This window comes from Sylvia atricapilla, chromosome 24 (genome assembly GCF_009819655.1).
Source record: "Sylvia atricapilla isolate bSylAtr1 chromosome 24, bSylAtr1.pri, whole genome shotgun sequence".
Lineage (NCBI taxonomy): Eukaryota > Metazoa > Chordata > Aves > Passeriformes > Sylviidae > Sylvia > Sylvia atricapilla.
Window position 1 is genome coordinate 3,101,313 of NC_089163.1, and position 23,062 is coordinate 3,124,374.

Sequence of the window (23,062 nt, forward strand, 5' to 3'; positions counted from 1 at the left end):
ACCGAGCAGGAGCACGGGGACCAGCTGGGCTGTGGTGACCTGCTGGCATTGCCTTACATGGCTGCATCTCTGGGACGCCACCAGCCAGGCCTGGCACTGGGGCATGGTGTGGTTGTCCTGGGCAGGGGGGCTGCCAGCAGCACCTCCACTGTGCCAGTGAGCTCATGGGATGTCTGTGCTCCCTGTCTCCAGCTTCTGCAGTACCAGGTCTCCCCTCCTGCTCCCAGTCCCAAACGCCACCTTGTGCTCTTCACCACAGTGGCCCCAGTGTGCTGGTGGCTGATGGAGATCATTAAATCCTAAAACACCCGGGATTGGAAGGGACCTGTGGGTCATGGAGTCCAGCTCCTGACCCTGCACAGGACACCCCAACAATCCCACCATGTGACTGAGAGCGCTGTCCAAACGCTCCTGGAGCTCCGGCAGCCTTGGGGCCGTGCCCATTCCCTGGAGAGCCTGGGCAGTGCCCGATCACCCTCTGCGGGAAGAACAGATATCCTGATATCCTGATACAGATATCCTGAACAGGATACCCCTGATATCCAACGTAAGATGACACCGTGTCCCTGGTCACCACAGAGGTCCCTGGCATTGTCTCTCCGTGCTGAGCTGGGAGGCATGAGGTTCACACAGCCTCTGCTGAGCTGGGGGGCATGAGGGGCTCACAGGGCACCTGCGCTGGCATCCCAGTCCGTGTCCTGCCATAACGCCCAGTGACACACGGAGATCCTTCCCAGGTGGAGCCGTTACTGCTCCCCGGCCCCGGGCAGGGGCCGAGCCGGCTCCGCTGCAGCCGAAGGCACCGAGATCCGGTCTGACGGCGTCGGGCGGCTCTGCCGGTTCCCGCCCGCACACGGGAGATGCTCCGAGAGACGGGTGGAACAGAAACGCTGCGACCCCTCGGCGGGGCCGGGCTGCGCGGGGCTCGGGGCTCGCCGCCCCTCGAATACAGACCCAGATGCACGGGGTGAATCTCTCAAATCGGCCCGAAGGGCGGCCGGAACCTGGCAAAGCCCCGTGCCCCCCTGACCTGTCCCGTCCTACCGCGCTCCGCCCCGTCCGGTGGGCGCAGGACCGACTGCAGCGCGCTCCGCCCCGCCGCGCCCATCCAGGGGGCCTCGGAGCGCCGGGGCCGGGCCGAGCCGTGCTGTGCGGATCCTGGGAGCCGGGCCGGGCCGGGCCATGCCGTGCGGATCGCGGGGACCGAGCCGTGCCGTGCGCCGCGGAGCTCTCCCGGCAGCGGCGCTGGGGCTGCGGGTCCTGGTGCTGAGCGCGGCGCTGGGCGCGGGGGCAGTCCGGGCTCAAACACCCCGCTTCCCTTTCTGGGACCCCTCGCTGCCCTGGCATCGCCGCCTCGACGACTTGCTGGGTCGGCTGAGCCCCGCCGAGATGGTGCTGCAGGTGAGGGGGCGGCGGGACCCTCCCGGGGCCCCCGCGGGACTCCCCGCTCAGCGCCGGTGCCCTGCAGGTGGCCAGGGGGGGAGCGATATGGAACGGCCCCGCGCCCCCCATCCCGCGGCTGGGCATCGCGCCCTACAACTGGAACACCGAGTGTCTGCGGGGCGACGGCGAGGCACCTGGATGGGCCACGGCTTTCCCGCAGGCGTTGGGGCTTGCCGCCGCCTTCAGGTACCGGCACCGAGGACCGGAGGTGTGGGATGGGACCTTGTGAGACAGGTCCCCCCGTGCCTACACCGCGCTGACACGCCTGTGCTGTCCCCACAGCCCTGAGCTCATCTACCGTGTGGCCAATGCCACGGCCACCGAGGTGAGAGCCAAGCACAACAGCTTTACTGCTGCTGGCCGCTACAGTGACCACACTGGGCTCAGCTGCTTCAGCCCTGTCCTGAACATCATGAGGCATCCACTGTGGGGAAGGAACCAGGTGCCAGCTTGGGCGGGTGAACCCTGGCTGGGATCGGCCCACAAAGGACCGTGGCTGACCAGCTGGACATGGCCATGGCTTGCCAGGCTGTGGGGATGTGGAGACAGGGCTCCCAGAGGTGACCTGCCTGTGCCCCGGACAGGAGACCTATGGGGAGGACCCGTTCCTGACTGGGGAGTTGGCCCGCAGCTTTGTGCAGGGGCTGCAGGGTCAGCACCCCCGTTACGTCAAGGCCAGCGCTGGCTGCAAACACTTCAGTGTGCACGGAGGCCCTGAGAACATCCCTGTCTCCAGGCTAAGCTTCGATGCCAAGGTGAGCACAGCAGGGTGGAGGGTGTTAAGAGATCAGGGGACACTCCAGGTGCTGACCCCGCTCTGCCGTGGTGTTTGCAGGTGCTGGAGCGGGACTGGCGCATGACCTTCCTGCCCCAGTTCCAGGCGTGTGTGCGTGCTGGCTCGTACAGCTTCATGTGCAGCTACAACAGGTGTGGAGCGTGGCAGGGGCCACCTGGGCTGGGCTGCCCTTGGCATGGCCAGTGCCGCGCTCTCCCGGCTGCCCCATCCCCTCTCCAACAGAATCAACGGCGTTCCCGCTTGTGCCAACAAGAAGCTGCTGACAGACATCCTGCGTGGCGAGTGGGGCTTTGATGGGTACGTGGTGAGCGACGAGGGGGCTGTGGAGCTCATCATGCTAGGGCACCACTACACACACAGCTTCCTGGAGACAGCAGTTGGTGAGCTCACAGGCTGGGCACGGGGTCGGTCCCCTGGCATCGTGCAGCTGTGACGGGAGTTCTCCCTTCTCCCTGGCATGGCAGCCTCAGTGAATGCTGGGTGCAACCTGGAGCTCTCTTACGGCCTGAGGAAAAACGTCTTCATGCACATCCCTCAGGCTCTGGCCATGGGCAATATCACACTGCAGGTGAGCTGAGTGGAGTAGGACCTGGGGTGTGGGCAGAGAGCCCTGGGCTGTCCCTGCCAAGCACAACTGAGGTGTTGGGGTTGGGTCTTCACAGATGCTGCGTGACCGAGTCCGGCCCCTCTTCTACACACGGATGCGGCTGGGGGAGTTTGACCCCCCAGCCATGAACCCCTACAGCTCCCTGGACCTGAGTGTGGTGCAGAGCCCTGAGCACCGCAACCTCTCACTGGAAGCTGCTGTCAAGAGCTTTGTGCTGCTGAAAAATGTGCAGGGGACACTGCCCCTGCGGCCCCAGGACCTGTCTGGCCAGCACCTTGCGGTGAGCCCCTGCAAGGTGGTGGGCAGAGGGACATGCTGGCTCCACACCTATGGCACACAGGTGTGACAGGCTGGTGACCACCCTCACCCCTCTGCCCTCTGCAGGTTGTGGGTCCCTTTGCAGACAATCCCCGGGTACTGTTTGGGGACTACGCACCAGTGCCAGATCCTCAGTACATCTACACTCCTCGGTGAGAAAGCATGGTCCCACCTCATGTCCCCCTCTCCTGTTCCCTTCTTCTGGGCACTGTCCAGGGCTGCTGCTGGAGCTGCTTGGCCCTTGGCTGCTGGCCGGGGTAAGGGGGCTGTCCCCATTGTGGCCCGACTCTGAGGCACCGCTGCCCCTGTGTCCTCTGCTCTTCCCTGGTGCAGGAGGGGGCTGGAGATGCTGGGGGCCAATGTCAGCTTCACAGCGGGCTGCAGTGAGCCACGGTGCCGGCGATACTCGCGGGCAGAGCTGGTGAGGGTGGTGGGGAGAGCTGACATTGTGCTGGTCTGCCTCGGGACAGGTAGGTGGGAGTGGGAGGGCACTGGGTGGGCACTGCCAAGGGGGAGTGCTCTGGAAGAGGGGTACTGCCCATGAGCCACCTCTGAGGCTGTCAGTGCCCCTCTGCCCTATCTGCAGAGGTGTAAGGGACTCTCCCTTGGCTGTCCCCACCCAGGAGTAGATGTGGAGACAGAGGCGAAAGACCGAAGTGACCTGTCCCTGCCGGGGCACCAGCTGCAGCTGCTGCAGGATGCTGTGCAGGCAGGTAGGGGCTCTGTGGGACCTCAACTGGCCCAGGTGTCCCCCATCCATGGGACACCCCGAGGCCATCCCAGCAGTGCCACCATAGGGCTCTCAGTGACAGCCACCTCCCCGCAGCCTCTGGGCGCCCTGTCATTCTGCTGCTGTTCAACGCGGGGCCCCTGGACGTGAGCTGGGCGCAGGCACATGACGGCGTGGGGGCCATCCTGGCCTGCTTCTTCCCTGCCCAGGCCACCGGCTTGGCCATTGCCAGGGTCCTGCTGGGCGAGGCGGGGGCCAGCCCGGCTGGCCGGCTGCCGGCCACTTGGCCTGCAGGCATGCACCAGGTAAGGCCAGGGCTGCTTGTTGCATCCTTAGTCTTTCCCTCCCTCGGTGGCTGGAGCAGCTGTGGGATCCAGGGCTGGTTCTTGCCTGTGTCTGCCCAGCCCTGCCCTGTTCTGCTGGCCCCTTGTCCCACAGGTGCCGCCAATGGAAAACTACACCATGGAGGGACGGACATACCGGTACTATGGGCAGGAGGCCCCACTCTACCCTTTTGGGTATGGACTGTCCTACACCACCTTCCACTATCGGGACCTGGTGCTGAGCCCCCCAGTGCTGCCCGTCTGTGCCAACCTCTCTGTGTCTGTGGTGCTGGAGAACACGGGGCTGCAGGACAGCGAGGAGGTGGGCACAGCTGCTCTGCACTGAGCTGGTTGTACGGGGTACAGATGTGCCTGACATCCCCCCTGTGTGGAGTCCTACTGTGCTGACTCCCAGCCCTCTGTGCAGGTGGTGCAGCTGTACCTGCGCTGGGAGCAGTCATCCGTGCCGGTGCCCCGCTGGCAGCTGGTGGCTTTCCGCCGTGTGGCTGTGCTGGCCGGCCAGGAGGCCAAGCTGTTCTTTCAGGTGCTGGCCGAGCAGCGTGCGGTCTGGGCACAGGACTGGCTCCTGGAGCCCGGCACATTCACCCTCTTTGCTGGTGGGCAGCAGCCGGGCCAGAAGACACGGGCGCCCTCGGAGGTGCTGAGCGCACGGTTCAGTGTCACCGGCACGGCACGGCCCTTACGCGGGTGTTAGTGGCGGTGGTGGCCACCAGGTGCTGGCAGAGGATAGGGATGCGAGGCACCTCGTGTGCCACGGGCAGTGTGGTGGTTCTCTGCCCTGCAATAAAGTGCTGGTGCTCCGTGGCAGCTGTGTGAAGCCTCCCCTCCATCCTCCCGGCACAGCGCTGGCATCTCCCTGGAGCAGGACCACACTGCTCTTGCCCCGCTCAGTGCTGTCACCATTCTCCCGTCGCTGTCCCACGCCGAGGCGCTGCTGCAGCCCCACACCCTGCCCGTGCCCCACACCCTGCCCGTGCCCCACACCCTGCCCGTGCCCCACACTGGCCACGGGGCAGTGGCCTCCCCGCGTGTGCTGTGGCCACACGTTCCTGCGCCTCCCGCTCTATTTATAGCCGCTGGGCTGCTCCAGCGCATTCCCCGTGCCGAGGGAGCGGGTGACTGGCAGCCCCGGGAGGCTCGGGACGGCAGGGGCTGGCCGTTCTTCCTTCCCTGGCCGGATCCAGGGAGCGGGCAGGATGCTGCAGGGAAGGGGGCAGAGATGCAGTGGTTGGAGCGATCAAGCCCTGCACTGGCCTGAGGGACAGATCCAATCCTGCAGCAGCTCGGGGGCTGTGGAACAGTGCTGGGATGTGATTCCGGCAGCAATGCTGGCGGGGAGCCGGAGCTGGGCAGGAGCTCCTCCGGATGGTGTTGAAAGACTGTGATCTCCTCCAGCCCCGAGGCCGGAGGCCAAGGTGGGGGTGGCGGGGAGCGCGTGGGGCTGCCCAGGCCTGACCCCATGACATCAGGACACTAATTACAGATGCGGCTTGGGATAATTACAGAGCAGGCGCGAGCTGTGGCAGGGCAGGGCGCAGCCCGCTGTGGTTCAGCCCATTGCTAGCCCATTTGTCACTGACAGCCCGAGGGGATTGTCCTGCAGCAGCCGGGATTTGCCATGGGCTGTGGCATAGCCCCATGGCAAGGTGCTGGGGGTCTGGTTGTTGCCCTGACATGCTGCCGGTGGTGGATTCCTATTGCATCCATCCATCCCAGGACAGGACACAGGGACAGACACTCATCCCAAGGATCTTGTTGGGTCACTGCCCCATAGCTAGTGGGAATCAGCTGGAGTGTTTTGGGGACAGGGATTCAGATCAGCCTTTGTGGGCACCATGTCACAGAGCAGCAGGGTGGGAGCAGCCTAGGGCAAAGTTCAGGGGCTGAGGAGACAGGTGGGAGCAGAGGGATAGGGAGCAGGTGGAAATGGGTGGGATGGGGTGTTCCACACGGTACTTTGCTCAGAGGTGCTGGCGGGGTTTGTTTGCCATCCTTATCCCTGTTTGCTCCCAGACTCACACAGCGTCAGCTCCCACTGGCAGGGCTGAGCTGTGGCTGTAGTTATCCTTTGACTTCGGGGTGCTGATCCCTTTGGGTCCCTACAATCAGTGTCGGGGCCAGATGTAGAGCCTTGGGGGGCAGCCCCCTGCCCAGACTGGCCTGACAGAGCCATGGCAGTGTTGCACCCCACGCTGCAGGGCTGAGAGGCACAGGGAGCGCTGGGGCATGCAGCAGCCAGGGCTAGGTGCCATGCTCATCATGAGCTCATCGGATTTTCCATCAGCACAGGGAGGGCAGCTGTTCTCAGCACCACGGGAATGGCGGGGCAGGACCCAGGAACCCCAACACAGCGGGGCTCTGCCTGCAGCAGAGTGATCAATCAATCCCTGCTTGTATAAGCCCATCGACTTGGGCTGGCGTGGCATCCAGAGCCCTCTCATGCCGCACTGTTGGAGCATGGCCACATGCCCTCTACACCCGTGGCTGCCCGCCCGTTCCTCACCTTGGCCCCTGCTCCAGACTGACCCCACTGCAGGGAGAAGGACCATGGACATGCCTGGATCCAGTGCCCCGCTGTCCCAGAGCCTTGAGATGCTCATCTTCTCTGGGTGATGCTGTGGCACCCACAGGCAAAGAGGCTTTGGAAGCCCCCCACAGTCACCTTTGGAGCATGTCATGGAGTGGCTCCAGTCCCGCTCTGCCAGATCCCTCATGTACCATGGAAATGTGGGGCTGTGGGGCTGCTGCAGCCACTTGGAGGCTCAGCCATGCAACAATGTGAGTGAGGCTGTTCCCCTTCCCTGTCCCAGGGCATATCCTGGCTTTGTGAGTTTGCTGGGACACTGCATTCTCTGCCATCCTCCCAGGGTGCCCAGCTCCCAGAGCTGAGGCTTGGCCATGCAGCATTCCCTGGTGAGGAGTCAGCTGGCAAGTGAGGCTCTGGAAGTTTCAGGAAGCCTCTGCTCTGTCTGAGCCAGGTGAGAGGGTGCAGGGCTGGAGGCTGTAGGAGGGTGATGACTTTAGGGTGATTTTGGGTGTAGGGCTACCCCTGCAGCATCACAGAGTGGGTCCGCCCCGTCTGCTCCCCAGCCCTGAGTCAGGGGAATGCACTTCCAAGGAAAAGGGCTGGGATTTCGGTATACCTGTTTGCCTAGTAGGTGAGGGAGAATGAGTGGCAGGGGATCTCCTGGCCTGCGGTGACATCATCCCCAAAACAAGCATCTCCGATGGGTGCTGCCCACAGAAAACTAACTTTGTTCATCCACACACCCAGAGCCAGGAACTCTGCGGGATGCCTGGAGCAGGCTGGCCACGTGGTGGACAAGGACATGTCCCTTTCCTCCTGGTGCCCCTGCAGAGCCTGGAGCCGCGTTTCTCCCGTTGCTGATGCTGCCCACTTGTCCCCTGCCCTGGCCGTGCTACATTCCTGTCCAAGCAGGGCCGAAAGGGATTTCAGCGCTGAGCGGGGCCGAGCGGGGGCCGCTGCTCCCAGCCGGGGAGCGGGAGAAGGCTCCGTTGTCTGCCGGTTACCGGAGCAGGGTGGGATGCGGGGTGGGGGGAGCCCCACGAGCGGGGGCGGCTGCTGGCGGTGACTAAGGCTCACGTGTGACGGGAAACGGGGGAGCAGCAGCTCCAAGGCCTCTCCAACAGCTGAGGTGGGGCTCGGAAACGGGAATTCGGTGTCTTTTTGGGGGTGCCTGAGGCTGGGGCAGCTGGTCCGGGTGGCGCTGGCTGTGCAATCGCTGCGCTGCTCGGGGCGGGGCGTGTTCGCTGCGGGGCCAGCGCTTCGCGCGTGACCGGAGCATCGTAAAATGTGTGTGCGAGCCCCAAAATCCGGGAGAGCAGGGGAGGAAGACAGGCGAGTGGCCGAGCAAAGCTCAGGGATGCTGAGCAGCGAGGGAGCGGGCAGAGGGGCAGGCCCGAGGCGGGGGTGACGGGCGCGGGGTCCCAGCCGTGGCTGCCGGAGGAGCGGCGCCGGGTCCGGGCTGCGGGGCCGCGTCTGGAGCCGGGGCGAGGCGGAGCATCCCCCGGCCGCTCCCCCCGGCCGGGGCCGCGGGGCCGGGGCGGGGAGCGCTGAGCGTCCTCCCCCGCGGGCCGGGGGGAGCGGGGCTGGGCCAGCCCCTGCGCCTGCCGCGCCATGGAGCGGAGCTGCGCCGGGCGGGAGCCGCAGCCCCGGCCCCAGCCCCAGCCCCTCGGTAAGGATCCGCCGCGGCACCGGCGCCGGGACCGGCTCCGGGGGGCGCCCGGGCCCCCTCCCGCACCGCGGGGCCGCGGGGAGTCGGGCTGCGGGCTGCGGCCGGGGGTGCGGGTCTGCCGGGGGGTGCGGGATGCGGCCCGCAGTGCCCGCGGAGATGCGGCGGCCGGCTCCGCGGAATGCGGCGGAGCGGAGCGGGGCGGCGGCCCGGGGAAGCGGCGGAGGAGCCGGCGAGGAGGGGGGCGAGGGGGGAGAACGCGCTGCCGGGGCCGGGGCGGCTTCCCGGGAGGGACAAAGCCCGGGCACGGCCCTTCCATCTTGGGGAGGGCCGGAGCGGCCCCGGCCCCGCCGCCGTGCGGGATGCGAGGGGGTGCCCTTGGGGAGCCCCGGGGGTGGCGGCGCCGGCGCCGCCCCGGCTCGTCCCCGCCGGCCGGTGGGCGATGCCCCCTGTGGGAGGCACCCGCTGCCCCCCGCCCGCCCGCGGCCGCCCCCGCCCCGCCGCGTGGACTCGCGGCTCGTCCCGGCAGGGCCGGTCCCGCTGCCCCGGGATGAACCGGGGAGGGCGGCGGCGGCGGGGCCGCGCTCGGGGCCGGGGCTGGCGCTGCCTCTCGGGGTTTCCAGCGCAGCTCTCGCTGTGACTAAGCAGAGCTCCGCGGCGGAGCCTCTTCCCACCGCGGGAGGAAGAGGAGAGGCGGTTCCCCTCCCCCTCGGCCCCAGCGCTCCATCGCCCGGGCCCGCGGAGAGGGAGCGATGGCTGCGGCTCCCCGCGATGCTGAAAACCGGCGGCTCCTGCACCGACCGGCCGCGGGTCCTGGCATCGCCGCCCGCCTACGCCAGACATGTTGTCTGAGTCCCGCTCTCTGCCTCCGCCGCTTTCCCGCCGGCCGTGCCCTGCCGGCTCGATGCTGTCGCTGCCCGGGGACCAGGGCTGGCTGCGCCCGGACGCCCTGGGCTCCTCGCACACCCGGATGGGTCACCGGCTGCTCTGCTGTGAGCACAGAACGGTGCTGAAGGAGCACGGGAGGTTTTGCACCATGTCCTCCATCAGGGACCATCCATGACCTGTCCCCATGTGGGTGACCTGCATGACTGGGCAGCCCGGCCTGTTTCCTGTCTTGCTGCATGGAGCAGGTCAGACCCACCAGCAGGGCTTTGATTTCACTCAAGGAGCCAGGACCCACCATGTGTGGGGCAGCCAAGTGGCACTGGAGGCCAGACACTCGTGAAGGGCAGCCAGGGCAGGGTGTGACCGGAGCAGCCCAGGTGGGCAGAGGGATGCAGTGGACAGAGGGACGAGGACCAAGGCAGGGAGCAGGCGAAGCTCTGTCCTTCTCCAGGTTTCCCCCAGCTTCTCTAGCCCTTCTCCCTTGGCATGGCAGAGAGGGAGGGCTCGCTGGTTGCCCGCCAGTGCCTGTGTTTGGGAGCAGCAGCTCAGGAGTTCTCCCAGCGCGGGAGCCGCTGCTGCGAAACCGTCAGAGCAACGTGATGCGACGTGCAGAGTGGTGATGTGACAGTCCCGTGGTGCCATGTCCAAAATAGTTAGCACAGCTCTCGCTCCTTGGAGGGCTCTGAGCAGCGTTGGGCAGCCCTACAGGCAGCCTGCTGGGAACAGAGCTGGATCCTGTATGGCCCCAGCCCTGGTAGGTGCCGCATCTGTGTTGTGAAGAACAGGACCTGTCTTTTGGGGGTACTGACCTGTTCCCCAAGGGGCTGGATGTTGGCAGGCACGGAGCCCCATGCCCTGCCTTCCAGCCAGGTTTCTGTTTCCCAGCATGATGCTAGCAGACAGGTTTTCGGGAGCGCGGCTGGGCTGGCTGCCCTGGGCACTGGTGGCGCCGCATGGGTCGCCCCAAGGACGAGGGCAGCTCCTGTCGCCACTGCCAGCGTGCCAGATGGATGGTGGGCAGGTGTTCCTGCCCCTGCCCTCGGGCTGTTTGGGGTTGCACTGTGACCACAGTTTGCTGTGGAGGTGCTGGGGCCAGCAGCAGCTCCAGCTCTTTCCTTCACGTGTGTTTAAACCCTGGAAACTCCCTAGCTCTGGCCTGGTTCTCACCACAAGATCCCAAGTTCCCCTTGTTGCTCTCCAGCTCAGCGTGTCACTGCTGGCTCGGCAGTGCCGTGGGAGCTCAGTGATCCCTGCCCTGGCCCAGAGGCTGGTGCAGTTCCCCCATGGCTGCCCCCCATACCCCTATCCTGGAGTCTTGGCAGGACGTGAGCCCTGGAAAAGGGGGCTGGATATGCCTCTTCCTCCTGCCTGGCACCTGGCTGTGCCCTCCCAGGGGCACTGCTGTCTGCCCCCTCCTGCCCTGCTCCAGCCTGTCCCCTGAAGTGAGGCTGTGGGCAGTGGTGGAGCACTGTGGGCCAAAGCCCAGCCAGCTGCCAGCTGCTTTTCACTGGCTCCAAGCTGGCGGGGAAAGGAGCCAGCCATGGGTGACAGTGCCCATGTGCCTGGGGACAGGCTGCAGGTGGCTGTCCCTGTTGGGGACAGGGTGTCATTGTCATTGCTGATGGCGGCTGCCAGGGTGGCACTGGCCACTCCCAAGGCAGGGGCTGCTGGCATTGCCCGTGTCTCCCTGCCCAGGCGTGTGAGCCAGCTCTGAGGGTGCGTGTCAGTGCCGTGCCTGGAGGCAGGACTTAGTGGGGAGGTGTTGAGAATGTGCTGTGGACATTCCAGGGATGTGTCAGGAGGACTTGCTCACTGTCCTTGTCATCCAGGTGTAAGGGTTGCTGCAGAGCAGGGAAATCCCAGGAGCTGGGTGGAACAGGGCAGGGCTTAGCCCTAAGGCACATCTGAGTGTTGAGATGGGCGTGGGATCAGGGGCAGCACTGGGGCTTGGAGCACCCCCAGGGCCTGGAGCATCCCGGTGCATCCCACAGAGCTCTGGTTGGCCTCAGGTAGAGTGGACACCAGCATCCAAAGAGCAATTCCTGCGCTGCAGCCAAGGCTGCCTTCCTGCTCTGCATCAGGACCTGCTGGCAGCAAGAGACCAAGGGACTCATCCCCATGGGACTGAAGGCAGAGGAGGCAGCTGGGAACAGCTGCACCAGGGACGGCCTGAGGGTGCATTGCACACATGGATGTCCCCACGGGCTGTGGGGAACAGCCCTGCAGGGCCAGCAGTGGCTCCTTGGGCTGGCCTCAGGGTCTTGACCTTGGCACAGCAAGGGACTGGAGCAATGGCCATGGTGGCTGGGCACTGTGACACCAGCACCTTTGGGTGGCTTTCCACTGCTCACCAGTGACCTCCACTGCACCATCAGCCCTGCTCTCCTGGCCCTCTGGGGCAGGGGCAGGCCCCAGTTGATGCCCTCTGCCCCGCTGGGCGCTGCACTCAGAGCAGAGCCTGTGGCTGCTCTGGCTGTGCTGTGGAGAGGGAACACAAGGTTACGGAGCTGGGGGGAGCTGAGGTGACATCAGGCCGGTGCCCCCCCGTTCTCATGGGCAGTGCCCTGCAGGGACAGTTAACGAGGGCCGCTGGTCCGAGCAGCGCCCGCAGGCCTCGATGTGCTCTCGCTTCACGGCACCGGGGATCTGCCTGCGCCTGGCTGAGCGTCCCTGGCCATGTGCTGCCCAAGGAGCCTCGCTGCACCGGGCACTGCCGGGCTGGAGGTGCTGCTGGTGCTTGGTGGCACCAGGGCCAAAGGTACCCAGGGGAGGAGCAGCGTGGGCTGGGTGATGCGGCGTTGAGAGCAGCACCTCGCCCTGTGCTGGGCACGGCACCGTCCTGGTGGCAGCAGTGGGGTTGGTGCCATGCAGGCTCACCCGGGCTGGGTGCTGCAGGGCAGCCATGCCTGCGTGTCTGGGGGGCCGGGAGCTAATCCATGTGGAATGCCCTGGCCGGGGGAGAGGGGACGCCCGCGCCGCCTGGGCGCGGGCAGCGTTGGGTTTCAGGGCAGCTGCCGTGCTGGAGCAGCGACAGGGACAGATGGCGGCAGGGCTGGCCCTGCCCCACCTTGGGGGTCTTGGCCGGGCCTGGAGGTCTTGGCCGTGCCCACAGCCCTGCCCTGGCCACAGGTGCTGTTGTCTCTCCGGACAGTAGGGCAGGGCAGATCTTGCCTAGGGCTCTGTGCCTGGCTGTGAGGGGTGGCGGAAGGCACCCACTGTCCCCTGCCAGTGCTCCCAACACGTCCGGGGCTCTCTGAGGTATTTCCATCTGTTCAGGGGATCAGCATGGCCTTGATACTTTCACTCGCCTCTGTGGGCAGCACTTGGCTGTGCCACCACAGTGGTCCCAGGGTCACACCTCACAGCTGGGGCACACATGGTGACACTGCAGGTGCCATCCTGGCATTTGGCACCTGGGGGCTGCCAAGCCCTGCTGCCTGTGGTTGCCCATTTGAGGCAGCCCTAAGGGGGGACAGTGCAGGGGATCCCCCAGTCCCACCCCCTCATCTAACCGATGGCTGCCTTGCAGGGTGCAGTGCTGGGACATGGGATGTGCAGGATCGGGGCCAGGGGATGGGCCGGCTTCCTGCAGCAGAAAATACCCGGAAGGTCTGCAGGGGGGGCCGGGGCTGGCTGTGTCCCCACAGAGTCCAGGGTGGAGGAGCCCTGTTGGCACAGCCCTGGCCTGGGGGGCTGCAGCAGCATCCCCAGCCCCTCTCTGGGCACCAGGTGACCTGGGGTGTGCCCATGCTGTCAGTGCATGGGGCTGGCAATGCCTCTTTGGGTAGCCTGGGCTGACCCTGGCTCGGAGCACTCCAGCATGGCGTGGATGAGAAGGCGTGGGGCGGGTGAGGAGCCGTGGGGTGGGTGAGGAACGGCGCCGGCTGTGTTTGCAGAGCCCACACTTTGTCCCTCGCTGAGGGTTGTGGAGAGCTCTGCAAACACGGCTGAGCCGGCGTGTGACATCAGCTGGTGATGAGTGCTGGTCACTGGGGCTCTGCCATCCCCCTGGAGCCACCCTGCAGTTGTGCCCATGGGGCTGGAGCTGTGTGTGCTGGGGTGGGTCATTCTGGCCAGGAGTGATGGTGCTGCCGCTGCATGGGGGGTGGAATTGGGATCCTGGCAAGTACTGGGGGGTTTGTTTGCAAAGAGCTGAAAATGGGGGCGGGGGGAGTCACCACCACTGTCATCGCCGAGGACACTTCCGACATCACTTCTACAGAGGGCACATGCCATGACATTGCCAGGCACTGGTGTTGGGATGTGCTCGGGGCTCTCTCGAGGTGCCTGGGGGCCATCCAGAACGTGGGAGATCCCCCGGGGTTGCCCTACGGCTGGCCCCACGCGGGGAGGGGGCTCTGTCTGGCAGCCTGGTGTGCATTCCTGGGCCATGAGTTCATGGCTGCGGGTCCGTGGCGCGATGGGGGCCACGGGCTGTCATGGTGACGTCAGGCCACGGCCCGCGCCCATCCTGCCTCCGACTGTGCCGCGGAAGCGCTCGACGTCCTCGTCCCCCTGGGGAGAGTGGCAGCGGAGTGTGTGGGTCCCTGTGCCCTTGGGGGGTCTCTGGCCCCGTGTCCCCCCACGGCAGGGCCAGGTGGCAGCTGCCAGGGGATGAAGGGCAGCTTTGTGGTGGCAGTGCCTGGTGGAGCCCGGCTGTTCCTCTGTGCATTGTGCGCCCAGCGCCTGGCACCCGCTGCGGGTGCCCCCCAGGATTGGGGCAGCAGCAGCAGGGCTGAGGTGGGGTCCCACTGCTCCCCCACTTTGGGGAGACAGGGCTCTGCCCCCTGAGGGCTGTTTTTGGGGAGGATGGGTCTTCCATAGGCTTCCCCGGCTGAGTGACGTCGTGTTCTGCTCTGCCCCTCTTGCAGGGAAGCCACCATCCCCGATGGGAGACAGCATCCCCCCGCCCTCGGCGCCACCCTCTTCACCTGGGGATGCCCTGCAGGGAGAGCGCAGCCCCTCCCAGCGTGACCGACCCGGCCCTCCAGATGTCATCCCCTCGGAAAAGACCGTCCCACCCATCCCTGCAGCCATCACTCCCTCTGAAAAGATCATCCCGCCCGTCCCTGCAGCCGTGCCCCCTTCCCGGCCGCCCGTCTGCCCCCCGGCTGTGATGCCCTCTGAGAGCAGCCCCCCGCAGCGTGACCGACCTGGCCCTCCAGCCGTGGCACTGCCAGGACAGCCTGTGTCCCCCAGCCCTGCGACTGTGGTCCCCTCAGCACAGAGTGTTCCCCCTCAGAGTGACGGGTCACCCCCTGGACCCCCCAAGCCGCCTGGGATGGAGCACCCCAAAGAAGAGGCATTGCCCCACACCACTGGCCAGCCTGTCCCTGTCCATGCTGCCGCCCCTTGCTCCACGGAGACACTGCCCCCTGGGAGCCAGCCCCCAACCCCGGCTGCCACTGAAGGGGCCCCTCCTGATGCCAAGAGCTCCCTGGGTGCCACAGCTGGACCCTCAAAGGACGTGAGCCCCCGGAGCAACCGCCCCTCACCATCTCCTGCTGCCAGCCCCCGGCCCAAGCAAGGTGGGTGCCAGGATGCTGCACCAGCGATGCTGGTGCTCCAGTGATGCTGCACCCTGTGGGCACCAATCGATGCCTGGTGGGGCTGGGCACTACCCTGATGGTGTTTCCCCTCTGCAGATGCCCAGAAAGCCCAGGCAAGGCACAAGCAGGCGAAGGAGCGACGCGAGGAGCGGGCCAAGTACCTGGGTATGGGGCTGGGAGGGAAAGTGGATGGGGGAAGCAGGGGCTAAGGAGCTTTGCTGGGTCATGGGCAATCCCATTAGCTGTGGTTAGCTGAGCCGGGGCTGGAACTGCGGTGCTGGCAGCTCTGCCCACCAGGCACACCACTGACCCCTAGGCACACTGCTGACCCCCAGGCATGCTGCTGACCCCCCCAGCACACTGTTGCTCCCTGCTTTGGATACTCCCCGGGTCTGTGCAGGTGCCAGCAGCCCTGGTGCCGGGCTCTGCCATGTGCAGGCAGCCCCACAGCGGCGCGGGGCAGCGGGCGAGCGGGGCCCCTGCGCTGCGCATGGGGCCTCCTTGTCCCCGCGCTCTTTCCACCCTCATTCCCCCATTGTTCACCGCGCGGCTCGGCGGGCTCCCGGCGGGCTCCCGGCCTTCCTTTTGTCCTGGCCCAAACCCCTCCCTCGCCGGCCGGCCGTGATGCTGCCTGCCCCGGCCACAGCCGCCCTGCGGCCCTACACCACCGGCATGGGCACGCTGTCCCACCACGGGACTGCCCAGGGCTGTGCCTCCGGTGTGACCCCGCTGCCCCCCACAGCTGCCAAGCGGGTGCTGTGGCTGGAGAAGGAGGAGAAGGCGCGGCTGCTGCGGGAGAAGCAGCTGGAGGAGCGGCGCAAGCGGCTGGAGGAGCAGCGGCTGCGGGCGGAGAAGCGCCGGGCGGTCCTGGAGGAGCGGCAGAGGCAGAAGCTGGAGAAGAATAAGGTGGGGATGGGGATGGGTATCGTGGGTGCTGTGGACAGGGGCAGGGTTGGCACATGGGATGCAATCCCTGAGGAGTTTTCATGGCTCCAGCAGCCCTTCAGGAGATGCTTCATGAGCTCTTCAGGAGCTGCCCACTGTGCCTATCCTCTGCTGCCCCTCTCATGGTGCAGAACCTGCGCTGTGCCCAGCTTTGTGGCACATGTGCCCTGGCCAGGGCAGGCATCACTGTCCTGTCTCCCTCCAAGCACCCCCATCGCTGCAATGGCCTCATGCTGGGAGGCTCTGGCTGGCCCCAGCCCCACTCCTGCAGCCGCTGGGCTCAGCCTGTCCCTCTCCCTCGGGCAGGAGCGCTATGAGGCAGCAATCCAGCGGTCGGTCAAGAAGACGTGGGCAGAGATCCGGCAGCAGCGGTGGTCCTGGGCTGGAGCCCTGCACCACGGCTCCCCTGCACACAAGGATGGTGAGTGCAGGGCTGGGCACAGGCACCTTGGGACCCTGTGGCTCTGACAGCGGTGGGGGCAGCTGGGCATCTCTCTGCCAACCCCCAAACCCAGCTCAGCTCCAGTTGGTGGGGTCATGCTGCCATCACTCTGGGCTGTGCTGAGGACTGATGGGGTCCTGTTCTGATGGCTGTTCCCTGCTCCTGTGGGGCTGGGTGTAAGCCAGAGGCTGTGCGTCACATCCCTGTTCCACTCAGAGACCTGCCTGGGGGGCAGCCCTGGCTGCCTCAGCATGCCATGGGCACACTGCCAGGTCTGCAGCAGCCATGAAGAGCCCCTGGCCCCAGGGGCTGTGGAGCTGCACGAGGTCTCTGCAAGCTCTGGTTGGGGTCTGTGCTGCGGCGTGTCCCCTTGTCCCCCAGCTGGGTGGGGGCAGTGCTTCGCCCCTCCAGGTCCAGTATGGAGGTGACTATAACTGTATGTGTGGCTGCAGAAGCTGGTCCTGCTCCTTGGGGGCTTCTTGGGGACACTCTGCACTATTCAGCACATGGACACGTGGAGGTCTCCACTGTCCCCTGACTGCTGTGCTGTGCTGGCAGGTGCTAGCACTGTCTGGCATGGATGGTAACGCAGAGGAGAGCGCTGTGTCCCTGGGAACTGTCTGGCCTTCATGTGCCATGGGGCAGCTGTGGTGGCCCTGGCTGTACCTGGCCAGACTGTGTACAGGTGTTGTGTTCCTGGCTGTACCTGACCAGGCTGTGTACAGGTGTTGTGTGCCAGGCTGTGTGTACTGGCACCATGTGCCCAGTGCTGTGCCTGTTCAGGTGTTGCGTGCCCGGCTGTACCTGGCTGGGCTGTGTGTACAGGTTCTATGTACTGGGTACACCTGTCCGGTGCCGTGTGTGCCACTGTGGCTCATGGCATACTCAGGATGTCTGTGGTGCAGCACCTGGCAGGGTCTGGCAGGGGGACACCTTCCCCTGTCACTTCCCTTTGGGATGTGCTGCTGGAGCTGCTGCCAGCTGTCACTCACCAACCTCCCACCCTCACCAGCCCTGAGCTTCCCTGGCTATTTTGTCCAGAGGAGCCCAGCCAGGGTGGGGAGATCCCAGTTACCTGTGGAGGTGCTGCCAGCCACCAGCACTGTCCTGGCAGTGCCATAGTGACCCAGCACCGGTGTGATGTTGTCTCGTGTCTGTCTGGAGCTGCTGCCCTCACCCTGCTCCTCCAGGGTGGATGCTGGCCTGGTGCTGCCGAGGTCCCTGGCCACCCGCTCCTGATTCCCAGGACTGTGTTTGGAAAGATTGTTGTAGTGGGGCCTGGGAGCCACCCTGGCTCCCTGAGGATGATATCCCTGCATGATCCCAGCATGACCCTAGGGTTCAGACAGTGCCATACTGAATGCCAGTGGTGTATGTTGTGCCCCCAGACACCAGTATCTCCTCTGGCCCCACTCTGTGCCGTGTCACTGAATTCCAGCATCTCCTGTCCCATTCTGTGCCGTGTCCCCAGACTCCAGCATCTCCTGTCACATTCTATGTCGTGTCCTTGGATTCCAGCATCTTTTGCCCCACTCTGTGCCATGTCCCTGGACTCCAGCATCTCCTACCCCATTCTGTGCTGTGTCCCCGGACTCCAGCATCTCCCCTGGTCCTTCCACTTCTGCCCCAGTGCCCTGGCACAGCCGTGCATGCTGCATGTGGGGGGCCTGGCCCCGGCCCTGGGACCTTAATGCCCTTGTGTCTTTTCCCTCCTCCAGGTGCGAGCCGGTGCTCGGTGTCCGCTGTAAACCTCCCCAAACACGTCGACTCTATAATCAACAAGCGGCTCTCCAAATCCTCCGCCACCCTCTGGAACTCTCCCAGTAGAAGTAAGAGCCCTTTGCGTTTGCCCCAGCGCAGGGGGCACAGCCCGGCCCCCACCCAGCGCTGGGGACCCCCGATGGCAGGGTCCCCCATGCCCAGGTGCCCGCGGAGAGAGGAGAAGCCGTTTGCTGTTTGCGGGAGGAGGCTGGAACCGGCCGGTGGCTCCTTGAGGCTGTGTGGGCTGGGAGGAGAAGGAAGAGGAGGAGGAGGAGGAGGAGGAATGGCTGGGTGGTGGCAGCCCCATGGGGCGCCAGGACAGGGCTGGGAGCCTGGCTCCCTGCCCCAAGGCAGCTCCAGTGGGTGCCTGTGCAGCCACAGAGGGGCTGCCTGTCACCAGCCCTCCTGGGGCTGGGCACGGTGCCAGTGTCCCCACAGCCTCCTGGGGTGAGTGCCACAGAGCTCTGTGGCCGTGGTGCTGCAAGGTCGTCCTAGCCCTGGGAGCGCTGCCCAGGGCTGCAGCCATGCTGGAGGGATGTGTCTAACAGAGGGATGTGTCCAGTGCCGGGGCTGCTGTTGTGTTTCGGGGTTGCCTGGTGATGGGCGCCTTCCCGGACGGGTATAAATAGCCAGAGCAGCTGACGCCGGTGGCTGTGGTGACGCAGGCAGCTCCCACTGCCCTGTGCTGGGGCTCAGCCCAGGGACAGGCACCTGGGGGCTGTCAGCACTGCCCGGGTGGGAGCAGCATCTCCCTGGGGCTGTGCCAGACCTGCCACCCTGTCCCCCTGCAGCACCCATGGCTCTGTGCTCTCCCCTCCTGTGGCAGCTGCTGCTGCCCCTGGCCTGACAGCCGTTGGAGAGGGGCAGAGGGGCCCCGTCTCCATGGGTGTTTCCCATGCGCCGTGGGGTGTTTGCTGATGTGCTGCAGGGCAGCCAGTGGCAGCTTGGCGCCCAACTGAGACAGCTGTGTGGCCAGGCATCGTCGTTCTGTCGGTGCTGTGAGCCTGGCCTGGCTCTTGGGGCATGATTTGTGATTCAGAACAGCTCCTGTGGGATGAGGGCACATTGTGGTGTCCCTCGGGCAGCTGGCACATGCCAGGGCCTTGGTCACACAGTGTAGGGGCACAGAAGGTTGCCATTGCTGGGCACAAGGAAAGGGCACTGTGGGGAGGCTGCTGTCACCAGGGTGGCACACAGCACCACTGGTACACGGTGACTGCAGTGTCCACAGGACACAAGGACACCACTGTCGTCAATGTCACAGCACCGTCTCCACAGGTCCCCAGCCGCCCACCCGTGCCTGGGCCCACATGGCCCTTCATCTTGCTCAGCTGTTTGGGGCCGTGGGGACCCCTCCCCAGCACGGCCAAGCTCTGGGCACTCCTGGAACTGTGCATGCGCCGTGCTATTGCTGCAGACACACGGCTGCTCCCTCCCAGCGTCAGCTGTGGGAGCAGGACTGGAATCTGGAGGTCTGTGGTGCACTAACAGCCCCTCTCCCTCCCCAGACCGGAGCTTGCAGCTGAGCCCATGGGAGAGCAGCATCGTGGACCGGCTGATGACACCCACCCTGTCCTTCCTCGCGCGCAGCCGGAGTGCTGTGACGCTGGCTGGGAATGGCAAGGAGCAGGGTGAGCCTCCAGAGGGTCAGGGACACGCGGGTCCTGGCACAGGCAGGGAACCAGGATGAGTGAGCCTGGAGTCATTGAGGAGCTGGTGTTGGTGCTGGCTCTGTCCTAACCCTAGTCACTCCTCCCCCAGTGCCTGTGTGCCCCCGCTCAGCCTCTGCCAGCCCCCTCAGCCCTTGCCACAACCACCGCCTGCCGCACCGCTGCTGGGAGCGCCGGAAGGCGGCTGGTGCCAGCCCTGATGTGACACCGCGCCGCAGGACCGAGCCCTCGCCTGTGAGTGCCACCTCCTGCAGGGACCCCGGGTGCCGGGGCAGCTGTGGGGCATGGCATGGCTTCCTGCCAAGCCCAGCACCCAGTGCTGACACTGTCTCTGTCTGTCCTTGGCTGGAGCAGAAGAAGAAGGAGAAGAAGGAGAAGGATCGGGAGAATGCCAAGGAGCGCAGCGCCCTGTCCCGTGAGCGCAGCCTCAAGAAGCGGCAGTCGCTGCCGGCGGCACAGCCCCGGCTCCTGCCTGCAGCTGACAGCAGGTTGGGATCCCCCACCGTGGTGCTTCCCAGCCCCTGACCCCACCTGGGGGCTGCCCCAGCCCCACTAACACACTCTCTTGCTCTGTTTGCAGCCCCGGCCCCAGGAACCGTCCCTCATCCCCTGCTGCCTCCAAGAACCGTCCTTCATCCCCTGCCACCCCCAAGAACCGTCCCTCATCCCCTGCCACCCCCAAGAACCGTCCCTCATCCCCTGCCACCCCCAAGGCCCGCCCGGCATCCCCCAGCCCAGCCCTCGGCTCTCCCCACAAGCCGCCCCTGCCTCGAAGCGTGCATTCCTCCCCCAAGGTGCGGGCCAGGGCCCGGGAGGAGCGGGGGGAGCAGGAGGGCCAGGCAAAGGCACGGGAGAAGAAGGAGGAGGAGCGGGGTCCGGCACCCCCAGCCCTTCCTGAGCCCCCCAAGGTGCCCGCAGAGCCGACAGCAGGTGGGTACAGCGTGGCCGGAGAAGCCGCAATGGCTGGGAGAAGCCAGAGCAGCCCTGACGCTGCCTGCCTCCCCCAGGCCCCCCAGTCCTTGCCACCCCCGGCCCTGTGCCGGCCAGCCCCCCAGCCAGACCCCCCGCCGGCACCACGGACCGAGAGGAGGCTGCCCGGCTGTTGGCGGAGAAGCGACGCCAGGCCCGGGAGCAGCGGGAGCGGGAGGAGCGGGAGCGCCGGGAGCAGGAGGAGCAGGAGAGGTGGGTGTTCTCTCCCTGGCCCCCGGGCCTGGCCTCCTGCCATGCTAAGGACCCCCTCCCCGCAGGCGGGCGCAGGAGGAGCGGGCGCAGCGGGCGGCTGAGGAGCAGAGCCGGCGGGAGGCCCTGGCACGGCAGCGGGAGGAGGAGCGGCGGCTGCAGGAGGAACGAGAGGCCCAGGAGAGAGCCCGGGCTGAGCGAGAGGAGGTGGAGCGGCTGCAGAGACAGGTTGGGGTGACAGAGTGTGGGGGAGAGGGGCTGCAGGACATGGGGGACAAAGGCAGGGATCCTCTGATTTGCTCTCGAGGGGGTTGGAGTGGTGAGAAACAGCCCAGCCCTGCAAGGCTCAGGGTGGCAGGAGGGAACACAGGGCAGGGCTGTGCTGAGCTGTCCAGGCAGTACACCTTTGCAGTCCCTGCCCCTTGTCACATCTCATCTGTTCCTGCCCTGCTGTGACACAGAAGGAAGAGGCCGAGGCGAGGGCGCGTGAAGAGGCTGAGCGGCAGCGCCAGGAGCGGGAGAAGCACTTCCAGCGTGAGGAGCAGGAGCGGCTGGAGAGGAAGAAGGTGAGGGTGGGGGGGCATCTCCAGGCCTGGGACATGGCAGGTTTTTCCCTGGAGGAGATCCTGCCTGGCACCAGGGGCAGGTCTGGGTGGCCAGGGCTGTGTGTGAGTCCCTCTGTGACCGTAGCGCCTGGAGGAGATCATGAAGAGGACACGCAAGTCGGACGCAGCAGACACCAAGGTAGGAGCTTGTCCTTTGTCCCAGGGCACTGGGGACTCGGGGCACTCGAGAGAGCCTTCCTGCCCCTGCCTGCAGACCCTCACAGCTCTCCTGTCCCTGCAGAAAAAGGACGACAAGAAGGTGATGAACGGGAAAACAGCCGAGCAGGAAGATGTCCCAGGTGTGTGAGCACCCCAGGCCTGCTTCCCCCAGCCACGGTCTGGCCCGGGCCATGGCTGAGCCAGGTTCTGCCATGTCCTCAGGCCGTGAGAAGCACCTGGGGCCAATCCCGAAGGCAGAGGAGCTCCCAGAGACAGAGACCCCAAGCGCAGGGACGCCGGGGGGAACGAAGGGCTTGGTGGGTGAGGGGCTGCAGCCAAGGTGAGCACGGAGACACTGTGGGGGGACCCGGGGGGCAGCGGGGCCAGGGCTGAGCCCAGCCCTCCCATCCCACAGCTCCAAGGAGGCAGCGGCCCTGGTGAACGGCGTGCAGCCCAGCAAGCACGAGAACGGCTTCTCGGGCACCGAGGGCTCTAAGGAGCTGCGGGATCTCTCCCACCACGGTGGTAGCCCCGGCAGCATCATCCCCTTCGGCGACAAGGAGCCCTTCCTCAAGCAGGCCGTGGTGAAGCCCCCGCAGGTGACAGGTGAGCAGTGAGAGGGGTGTGAGGGGACGGCGCTGTGCGCACCGCAGGCTCACACTGCTCTTTCCCCACCCACAGAGGTGCTGTGAGGGCCTGGCCGATGTTCCCAGGGGCCGCTGCCTGCCTCCTGACCCCGGCAGCCCACGCAGACCTGTAGCTGTCGTCAGAACACGACCCTCGCTGCTCCTCCCGGCCACCCGGGTGCTGCGGGACCCCGGCGAGGACGCCTGGCTCCTCTCTTTGTTCTCGTTTTTATTTCGTTTTGTTGGGTTTTTTTTTTTATTTTAAATATGCACCTTATCAGACTGACAGCCCACCCTCACAGCCCGCCGGAGCCGCCCCAGACGTGTGGTATAATGATGTAGTTATTTAACTCGCTGGGTACAACGTCTGTGAATACTGTAAATAGAGCCGGCCGGGCGTGGGGATGCTCTGGGGGGCTCGGGGGGGGCCGTGTCACAGCTCCCTGTCCCCACGTTCCCCCGCATGTCCGTGTGTCCAGTGTCCCCGGGCCCGGCCGGCACCACGCTGCTCTGTGCCCTTGTGACAGTGTTATGCATCCAGACAACCTTTGACAACAATTAAAAGTGGACAATGCCCTCGGCGTTCCTCTTTGTGTCCGGGGAGGGGACTGGGCGGGTCCGTGCCCGGGCCTCGGTGCTCCGCTGGGCAGGGCAGGGCAGGGCTGGGCTGGGCAGGGCAGGGCTGGGCAGGGCAGGGCTGGGCTGGGCAGAACAGAACGCTCTCCTGGCCCCAACAGGAGCGCCGCAGGTTCGTCCCCATGCCCGGCCTCGCTCCCGGAGCCCCCAGCGCTGCCCACTCCCTCAGCT

The 23,062-nt window shown here is 66.0% G+C and overlaps 2 protein-coding genes across 4 annotated transcripts; both read left to right on the forward strand.

The window, feature by feature from the left end:
- The first annotated feature begins 860 nt into the window (after positions 1–860).
- On the forward strand, positions 861–5,042 carry LOC136371220 (uncharacterized). The gene is given in 16 exon segments (XM_066335149.1): positions 861–888; positions 891–1,165; positions 1,168–1,401; positions 1,469–1,629; positions 1,726–1,885; positions 2,028–2,198; positions 2,279–2,370; positions 2,462–2,619; positions 2,704–2,807; positions 2,902–3,126; positions 3,231–3,316; positions 3,498–3,634; positions 3,788–3,877; positions 3,991–4,199; positions 4,333–4,539; positions 4,645–5,042. Coding segments are annotated over 16 exon segments (2,625 nt in total). The 3' UTR covers positions 4,933–5,042.
- A 3,289-nt stretch (positions 5,043–8,331) lies between these two features.
- On the forward strand, positions 8,332–22,831 carry MAP7D1 (MAP7 domain containing 1). 3 transcript variants are annotated; one of them, XM_066335405.1, is made up of 18 exons: positions 8,332–8,434; positions 14,191–14,847; positions 14,965–15,033; positions 15,611–15,774; positions 16,120–16,234; positions 17,974–18,084; positions 19,525–19,647; positions 19,778–19,920; positions 20,041–20,174; positions 20,267–20,616; positions 20,694–20,868; positions 20,934–21,093; positions 21,327–21,431; positions 21,556–21,609; positions 21,685–21,769; positions 21,852–21,969; positions 22,045–22,235; positions 22,311–22,831. In XM_066335405.1, exons 1-18 carry the CDS (start codon positions 8,377–8,379, stop codon positions 22,319–22,321), a joined length of 2,823 nt encoding a protein of 940 aa, XP_066191502.1. In that variant the 5' UTR covers positions 8,332–8,376; the 3' UTR covers positions 22,322–22,831. The 3 variants fall into 3 exon arrangements, with proteins under 3 accessions (XP_066191502.1, XP_066191503.1, XP_066191504.1); XM_066335406.1 differs by having other exon boundaries at positions 21,712–21,769; XM_066335407.1 differs by lacking the exon at positions 17,974–18,084.
- The last annotated feature ends 231 nt before the right edge of the window (positions 22,832–23,062 follow it).

Excerpts from the sequence above, each read along its gene's own strand:
- MAP7D1 (XM_066335405.1), top strand. The coding sequence starts at position 8,377 with ATGGAGCGGAGCTGCGCCGGGCGGGAGCCGCAGCCCCGGCCCCAGCCC. Across the intron at positions 15,034-15,610 it reads GGAGCGGGCCAAGTACCTGG|CTGCCAAGCGGGTGCTGTGG; the intron begins GTATGGGGCTGG and ends TGCCCCCCACAG. Across the intron at positions 20,617-20,693 it reads GCCCGCAGAGCCGACAGCAG|GCCCCCCAGTCCTTGCCACC; the intron begins GTGGGTACAGCG and ends TGCCTCCCCCAG.